Source organism: Elephantulus edwardii, unplaced genomic scaffold (assembly GCF_000299155.1).
Source record: "Elephantulus edwardii isolate Elephantulus edwardi_28Jun2011 unplaced genomic scaffold, EleEdw1.0 scaffold00026, whole genome shotgun sequence".
In the NCBI taxonomy this organism is placed as follows: Eukaryota; Metazoa; Chordata; class Mammalia; order Macroscelidea; family Macroscelididae; genus Elephantulus; species Elephantulus edwardii.
The window spans coordinates 18,163,972-18,173,462 of NW_006399776.1; the positions used below are offsets into that span (position 1 = coordinate 18,163,972).

Genomic DNA, 9,491 nt, shown 5'->3' on the forward strand with positions numbered 1-9,491 from the left:
TGTCCACCATAGGTGACTCCTCTGGCATTAGACAAACTGGTGACACAGCTTTCAACATCACAGCAAACCACAAGTTACTATAGTACAACAGGCTGTCAGACAAATGCTATACTAATTAGAATAATGATAAATAAGGAAGAATACCCAAGCTACAAAGTAAATGCCGGTTAATTCCCAATACAACAAACTGATAGATAAATCTCATAGTTTAGGAGGCTCCATATTAAAGTGCCAGGTACCAGCACTAAGTGAAGTCTTTCTCTGTCCGGCAGTTCTGGAGTCTTTGTTTCTGAGCTTCAAATCACGCACATTAAAAATCATGAATCAGAGTCCATCTGAGAACAGTGGTAGCGTGTCAAGATGAGCCCTGGGTAATTGCTGGATCCTTCCAGCTTTGGACCCAGCTGGTACAGCAGGATAATATCCCAGGTGAAGACAATGTCTTGGCTGTATGCTGTTTCGTGGCATTCCGCACTTGGCACAAGGGCCTGTGGTCCTTGGGCCTGAAATGGAGATGGTTTAAAAAAATGTTTTCTTCTGTTCTGCTCCTTAATTGCTCTGAGTCCAAGAGCTTTGAGGAAGATAATGGCAAAAGATTGGATAGGTAAGGAGAAAGGGTATAACTCAGATGCACACCATTCTTGATTTTAAACTATGCTTTCAAACACATTTAAGCAAAATATTCACTTCCTCTGTTGGAACAGCTGTTTCTTGATCTACTTAATAGTATTGACATGAGTGTCTTTAAGTGTTTTGGGATTTCCATTATTTTCGATGTTATCTAGAATATGCTATGATCCACACAGTTAAATACCTCTGCATAGTCAATAAAACACAAATAAAAAAAATCTCTTGTATTTTCTACATTTTTTAAATTACGCTTTTTTAATTAATTTCAATGAATGTTTACAGAGATTTTGGATTTCCATTCATTCACTGGTGCATTTTTCTCCCTGCCCTAGTTCGCTCTTCTCCTTGAAAAGCAAAAGAAAAACTCCTTCATTAGTATACAGTCCCCACACACCCTCCCACCCCCAGTATATTCTACATTTTTTAGCTGTTTTTTTTGTTTTTTGTTTTGCTTAAAAATTTAAATTTATTATTCATTTCAGTAAAAATTTACAGGCTAATGTGACCTACTATGTCAAATAACAATTTGAAGAAAATAATATCATACTCATCATAAGGTTAACATTTCAAAATATATACTGAAGTACAATGCTGTTAGTGATAGGATACTACTCTAAATATTCTGAAACAGAAGACCTATTAAACAGAACTTTTATTCAAATATATCCACCAAGTTCTAAAGACAAAGAGGAAGAAATTGAGGACTTGTACCAACTTTTGTAGTTTTAAAATGATTAGACATAGAATCAAGATGTATGAATAATATTTGGGAACTGGACCACTCCTATTCAATATTGTATTGGAAGTACTTGCTAGGTCAATACAGCAAGAGAGGGAAATAAGAGACAGCAAAGAGATGGTGAAACTGTTCCTATAAGCAGATGATCTGATAGTATACACAGAAAACCCCAAAGACTCAACAGAAAAAATCTGTTAGAGCTAGTTGACCAGTTTAATAAAGTGGCAGGATACAAGATCAATATACAAAAGTAAGAGGGATTCCTCCACAATTACAAAGAAAAAACAGACAAGAAAACCAAGAAATCAATACCATTGACATTAGCCAACAACAAACTGAGATACTTGGGAATAAACCTAACCAGAGATATAAAAGACCTTTATAAAAAAAACCCAACAAAACTATACAACACTTCTGCCAAAAACAATAAAAGACCATAATAAATGGAAAAATGTTCCGTGTTCATGAATTGTTGTTCTTTATCATATAGTTGAAACAGATCCATTGCTGACCATCTGGCAAGTTTTCAGAAGCAGTTAATCACATGGGAGGAGACTGGCCATCCTTTTCCTGCAGAGCAGCTGGTGGCCTCAAACTGTGTGCCTTAAGCATTGCAGCACAGGTTCTTGCCATTAGGCCATCAGAGCTGTTCATGTATAGGAAGACTCAATATAGTGAAAGTGACAAGCCTACCAAAAGCAATCTACATGTTAAACACAATCCAATACAGATAAAAAATTCATTTTTTTGAAGAAACAGAAAAGGTAATTGGCAAGTTTATTTGAAGAAGAAAGAGATCTCAAATAAGCGAAGTACGTCTGAAAAGCTAAAATGGCATAGTACTCTCTAATCTCAAAACCTACTACACAGCTATAATAACCAAAGCAACATGGTACTTGTCCAATGATAGGCACATAGACCAATGGATCAGAATTGATAACCCAGAAATTAATCCATCTATCTATGGTCAACTGATATTTGACAAGGAAAAAACCCCTTATCAAATGGGGAAATAACAACCTCTTCAACACATGTTGCTCAGAAAGCAGGATTACTACCTGCAGAAAACTGAAGCAGGATCTGCACCATACACAAAAATCAGCTCCACTAATGGTTCTATGAAAGTTTAAGTTTATTTTAATTCTTTATGAATTAATTAATAATAAAGGAAATCAAGTTCATGTGCTTAAAAACCAGATGGACAGTAAGACTTCTTTTTGTAATCTACAAGAATTCATTTTGTAATCTGATAAAACTCAATCAAGAGGTCATTTTGTAACAGTAAGTCAATCAAATTCAAAACTGATTTCTGGCAAATGAGAACCAAGTCATAGCTGGCTTTCTAGTGGGTTTTTGAAAGCTATAAATATTTCAGAAGGAGACTGTTCATCTTTCTCCCTCTGAACCACTAGTGGATTTTAACTACTCCATCTCTGCATCAAGAAAACAAAAATTCTCACCTCTGGTCCAATCTGGTCCAATAGGTGGAGAAAAGATTGAAGAGAATAATGATTTCACTTTGCTTGGATCCACCTTCAATACCTTTGGCAACAGGAGTAAAGAAAGCACAAGACAAATAGCACTGGGGAAGTCTGCTGTCAAGACCTCTCCAGGTTGTTGAGGAGCAGAGATGTCAGTTTAAACCCTAAGGTAAGTGATATTTAAGCCATAGTCTCTTCCCCACCTGTCAATGATTTAATCTTATTTGGATCCAAATCAATATACTAGATGCCAGCAGTCAGATATGTATTGCACAGGGGAAGTCTGTTATCAAGGACGTCTCCAAATGACTGAGAAACAGTGATATCACTTTGAGGACTAAGGTATGTCTGATTCAGGTTATGGTCTTTTCAATCACTTACTATTCATCAGAAAGCTGGACAATGAATAAGGATGTTAGAAGAATAGGTGCCTTTGAGTTGTGGTTTGGAGAAGTTGTTGTGTACCATCGAGTCAGAACCAATCAATAGCTGACCTGCTAGTGGGTTTTCAGAGCCAATTAATCACGTGGGAAGAGAATGCCCATCCTCCCATGGAGCAACTGGTGGCCTCAAACTGTGTGCCTTCAGGATTGCAGAGCAGCTTCTTGCCACTAGGTCAAGACTTCTAACTATCCCATGGACTGCTGAAAGAATGAACAGATATGTTTTGGAGAAAATGCAGCCAGAATGCCCCTTGGAAGTTTTCTCTCACAACTTTGTGCATATGCTAGAAGAAGGACATCATTCTTGGAAAATTAGAGGGTCAGCAAAAGAGAGGAAGACCCAACACAGTGATTACAGCAATGAGCTCAAGGGTATCAGAGATGATGATGAGATGGCACAAGATAGGACAGAGTTCACCTCTGTTGTTTATAAGATTGCTGTGAGTCATACTTGATTTGATGGTACCTAATAATATGAGCGGCATCCACTTCCAAAATGGCTTGCCTCCGGAAACTCTATGTACGAACAGTGCTCAGGCTGTTCGTTCATAGGGTCGCTATGAGTCGCCTACGACTCGACGGCATTAAACAAACAACAAACAACAATAATATGAGCATGTAAATGAAAGTTGACAAGTGGCTAAGACTGACAGAAGAATTGATGCCTTTGAGCTGTGTGATGTTAGAGAAGTATATTCTATATACTGCCAGAAGAACAAACCAGGGTGCTCCTTGGAAGCAAGGATGAAGAAACTTCATCTCATATCCTTCAAGCATATTGTTAGAAGGGATCAATCCTTGGAACAGGATATAACGCTTAGAAAGTTGGAAGGTCAGTGAGAGAGAGGAAGACCTTCAACTAGATGGATTGACATGGGAGATGTATCAACAGACTCAAATATATGAGGGGTACGAAGATGGGACAGGATAGGGCGAAGTTCAAGTCTACTATTCACAGGGTCAGTTGTGGTTGACTCGAAGGAACCTAACAACAATAACATCACTAAAGGTTTTATTAATGAGCACAGTTGAGCTCTTATTATCTAGAAATATTCTCAGGAGCTACCCTAAATTCGCATACCAGTTTGAGTGGTGGTGATGTTGTTTAGAAAATATAACTTTCTGCAAATATTTCTTAAGAAAGTTTGCATTTCTTGTTTTTATATTATAGTAAATAAAAATGTATTATAATGATTAATAAGTTATGTCAATATCATGACCCATCTCTTAATTTTTAGACATAAAGATTTATTTGCCACTGCTCACTTTAGAAATGTGAGCATAGAGAGCACACCCCAAGAAATCATGATTCTAACCTGGTGTTCCTGAAACCAGAAACTAAGGTGTTGAGGAGACAACAAACTGCCTTCCAGGGGGGTCGTACCATTTTACAATCCCACCAACAATGTAGAAGAGTTCCCATCTTGCCACATCCTCTCCAACATTTCTTACTTGCTTTCCTGCTAAACTTCGCACTGTTACTGGAATGAGATAGTATCTCGTTGTGGGTTTGATTTGCATCTCTCTTATTGCCAGTGATTTGGATGATTTCTTCATGTGTCTGTTGACCACCCGAATTTCCTCCTCTGTGAAAAGTCTTTCCATGTCTTTTGCCCATTTTGTAATTAGATGATAAGTTTTGTTTGTTTTTTTTTTCCTTCTGGAGGCCCTGTAGGATTTAGTAAACTTTCATTATGAGACCCTTGTTTGAGATGGTATTGCCAAATATTTGTTCCTAGTCAGTAGGTTTTCTTTTTACCCTGTTGGAAAAAATTTTTGATGAGCACAGAGATTTAATCTTTAGATGGTTCCATTCATCGATTTTATCATCTTCAGATTGTATATTTCTGGCTGTATTTGACAGTCCCTTTATATTGTAGTATGATACTGGTACAATGATAGGCACATAGACCAATGGAACAGAACTTAGAACCCAGAGATGGACCCATCTATCTACACTCAACTGATATTCAACAAGGAAATAAAACCTATGAAATGGGGGACTGATAACCTCTTTAACAAATGATTCTCAGAAAACTATACTGCTACTGTAGATAGCTGAAAATGGATCCACACCTCATACCAAATACAAAAATCAACTAAAGGTGGATCAGAGACCTCAGAATAAAGTAAAAATAAATAAGCTCATAAGAGACAAACTGGGAGCAGCTGGTGTTGTATCAAAAGCCATAGGAGTTAATGCATTATGAAGCATGTCTCACTGCTGATAGGATGATGTTGGTAGGTTTCTTTGGTGAATGATGAAAATTATTATTTTAAATTCTTAGACAGATATGGTCCTTACTTTAGTTATTGACTTTTATACTCAATTATCCAAATAATCAGATAACTGAAATTTACAATTGTCAAATTGATTCTGATCAGGCTCATTGAATTTTCAGATGGTTCAGTCACCTCCTTGTCTTATCATTGTCATAGATTTCTTTGATTTTCAAAGAGATGAGAGATTGTTTATGAATTAGAAGCTAAAAAAACTTCACTTGAATGTTGTCTATTATTCTACTCTGTTTGAAGGTGATGAATCAGTATGCTACTGTTTACTGTATCTATAGTGACTCTATGTGTTTTATATATAATATAACAGAAATTCTATTTCAAGTATATCATTGTTCAAAAACACAGCATGAGATGATTGTTTATTGATTGTTGATCATTGTCATTCAGAAATGTTTTAAAGGGTGGGATGTAAAAAGCTATTGTGTTATGCCAGATTATCAAGATAATATGCCAGACTGAATTTCCTCATAAAGAAAAAAAATTGCATGTTCTGTGTTTTGTACTTTTTCTTCCGAAAAAAAATTAGTGGATCTGATACTTTGAAGGACTCTGAGCCTTCCTTTATGGTATTAGAATTTTCTCCTTTAGAATTTGAAATAACATGCTAGTCTTGAGTGTATTTTACAGCCAAAGATGCTTTTCTTTAAAAAGTGACATATGCCTGGAATCCAAGATAGACCCCTGAAAGGTACTTAAATGATGGTTTTAGCAAAAGCCTAATTCAAATCCTTGAGTCTTCACTTTTCGTCTCACTCACTTAACTTCCCCTCACTCAGAATCCTTACACCATGAATTTGTGGCTCCACTTTAGAATGGCTACAATCAATGGAGATGAGTCATTCTTTAAATAAATTTTTTAATTTTAATTGTGACTTTAATGAACATTTACAGAAAAGTTAGATTTTCATTCATTCATGATTGTACATTTTACCTCCCTCCCCTTCCCCCAGTTCACTTTTATTTTTTAAATATTCATTCAGTGTTGCCCAAGATGAGTTTTTTAAAAAGTATTTCTTGAATCTTCACACTCTTAATGTAAAGTGTATGGAGTGATAATCAAGGAGCTCTGGTGGCATACCTGTAGCATGGTACACTGCTAACAAGGCTTAGTGTCTTGGCTATTTAGGTTCCCCCAGCAGTCTTCTCCCATTAATATTTAGAACCTTGGAAACTCGCCGAAGTCACAATCTACTCTGACATAGGTGAGCTTAATAATGGTTTATGTATTTCTTTTTAAGAAAAGAACAAAGCCAGTATTGGCAAATCTTGCTGATATAGCAATACCTTTCAAGGAAAAATATCCATATGAAGTGTAGAAGTTTGTAAAGATTAATAATTATTAGCATTTCTATTAACATGCTCTGAAGAGTTATGATCATAAGTACTAGCTGACTGACTAGCAATGATTTTTTCAGTATTAGGACATTGTGTGGCCAGTGTTGGAGACAATATGTTATTTCAGTTCAATTAGATGAAATGGTAAATAAATTCCAAATGAAATGAAAAACAAAATTATACAATGTTCATGTAACTTATTTTGCCCAGTTTTACCCTAGTAGCAATAATACAAACTGTACTAGTCTTTCTTCAACTTCATATGCTTTTCTCTTGCATGTAATCAAATATTATATGCCCATGTCTAAAAAAAATACACATTTTCTATTTGTTCATTGTGTAAGGTGAGATACTCCTCAGCAAGAAGAAATTAGCTAGATATTTAGGTGAGAGCCATACAGCATACCTGAGGGTTGCAATGAATAAACACAGGCCAATTCATTGACATATTCCTATTGATAGTTACTCTCTGACTTTCTTACCATCAGTCTAAATGAATCTGTTTTTTAGCAAGGCATGCTTTCCTACTCTTAAAGTTCTCTTTTTAAAATGAGAAAAATTATGTTTCAAAGCATTTGCAAAATGTTTTTCTATGTGTGTAAGGAAAGTATCCAGGGAGTTTCAGTCCTTGAAAAATAGCTAAGACTTGAAGGCTTGAATTAAAGAGATTATGCATGTAGAACACAAAGACATTAGGACTATGTTTAAAGTAATTTATCTTTCTTCTAATTGGATGCTGATCACACAATTATCTCTCGTATTTTCTTTAGCTCAGTTAGAATTGACAAAATCCAATGGCTGCAAACAGATTCTGGTTTGTGGCGACCCTCTATCCATTCTAAGGTTTATCAGCTAACAGGAGGACATTGCCTATCTTTCTCTCTCAAACTGACTGGAAGATTTGAACTGCCAACTTTTTTTGATTAGCTGCCTAACACTTAGACATCAGGAATCCATAAATAAGTTAGATTGGATAAATATTTTAAAAAGCAAACTGAATATATATATGTATGCTCTTAGTTTACAGATATGAACAAGATATGATTTTTAGTCTTATTTAAAGTTCAAAGTGTAATAAAAGTGCAGTATATAAGACAGATTTTTTGATACCTTGAAATATCTAAAAATTATTTCTTGAACCCACCTGCTGCTGATTTATTAGTCTCTTCATGGCATTTTTAATCTCTTTATTCCTCAGTGTGTAAATGGCTGGATTCAAGAGAGGTGTAATGACTGTGTAAAACACAGCAAGAAACTTGTCTACCCAAGTGTTGCTGAGAGGCCACAGATAGATGAAAATGCAGGGTCCAAAGAACAACACAACCACTGTGATATGGGATGTGCAGGTAGAGAGTGCCTTTGATGCCCCATCCTTAGCATGAAGGCGAACAACTAACAGGATATAAGTGTAGGAGACAAGCAAAAGAATGAAACAGGTTGTGGCCAAGAACCCACTATCAGCATTTATCAGTGCTTTTGTAGTATGAATGTCCTTGCAGGCTAGTTTAATTACCAAAGGGATATCACAGAAAAAGCTGTCTACTTCTCTGGGTCCGCAGAATGGCAGTTCCATAACTATTGCTAGCTGACTCAGTGCATGCACAAAGCCAGTGATCCATGATATCAAAACTAGCCAGAGGCACTTTTGTCTGTTCATGATGCTAGCATAATGGAGTGGTTTACAGATGGCCACATAACGGTCATAGGCCATTGTCACAAGCAGCACCATCTCACCACCAGCAAAGAAGTGGACACAGAGAATCTGGCTCATGCAACCCCAAAAGGAGATGGTCTTGTTATCCTTTAAAAAGTCTGTGATTAGTTTAGGTGTGGTGACTGAGGAAAGGCAGAAGTCAATGAATGAGAGATTGGCCAGGAGGAAGTACATAGGGGAGTGGAGATGAGGGTCAGAGATGATCAAAAATGCGACAAAAAGGTTTCCCACAACAGTTATCACATAGAGTATAGAAAATGGTGCTAAGAGGATGGTTTGCAATTCCTTTGACTTACAAAGTCCACTAAAAACAAACAGAGACACTACAGATTGGTTTGCTTCTTCCATTTAGTTTCGTTTGTTGTAATGAGAACCAAAGAACAATGGAGAATTTCTACAAGGGAAAAAGAATTCAATTTTCAGATGTTAGTAAATAATGGTTCTCAAACAAAAAACCCTCCTGAAATATTAACATCATATAAAGCTTAAAATGATAAATAATAACTGTTTATTACAAAGGACATACACATTTAAAAGGGAAGACCACAGTCTTAACAGTACAACTGTAAACAGTATTTTTAAATATCAAAAGTAGTCCTCTTATTACACATAAAATTAATATATCCTACTTAATCAATTTGTCCAAGATTTTAGTGTGTTCTCCTGATTTAGGAAAAATCAGTCTCAATATTCAAACTCTAAGAAAGATTTGGAAATTTTTTTAAACCGTAATTGACCCCAGGCCATAATTTAATTGGACATTTTGATACAAAACATTATCTCATTAAGATGTTGACTATTCAGTGGAAATGTGTGTGTAGAGAGAAATTTTACACAAATATTGTAAAGAA

The 9,491-nt window shown here is 35.9% G+C and overlaps 1 protein-coding gene across 1 annotated transcript; it reads right to left on the reverse strand.

The window, feature by feature from the left end:
• Positions 1 to 317: 317 nt before the first annotated feature.
• Positions 318 to 8,988, reverse strand: LOC102853409 (olfactory receptor 4K3-like). Its single transcript, XM_006883243.1, has 2 exons — positions 8,071 to 8,988; positions 318 to 503 (listed from the first exon to the last, which is right to left on the reverse strand). The coding sequence occupies exons 1-2, from the start codon at positions 8,986 to 8,988 to the stop codon at positions 318 to 320; spliced, it is 1,104 nt and encodes a 367-aa protein (XP_006883305.1).
• Between the last annotated feature and the right edge of the window lie 503 nt (positions 8,989 to 9,491).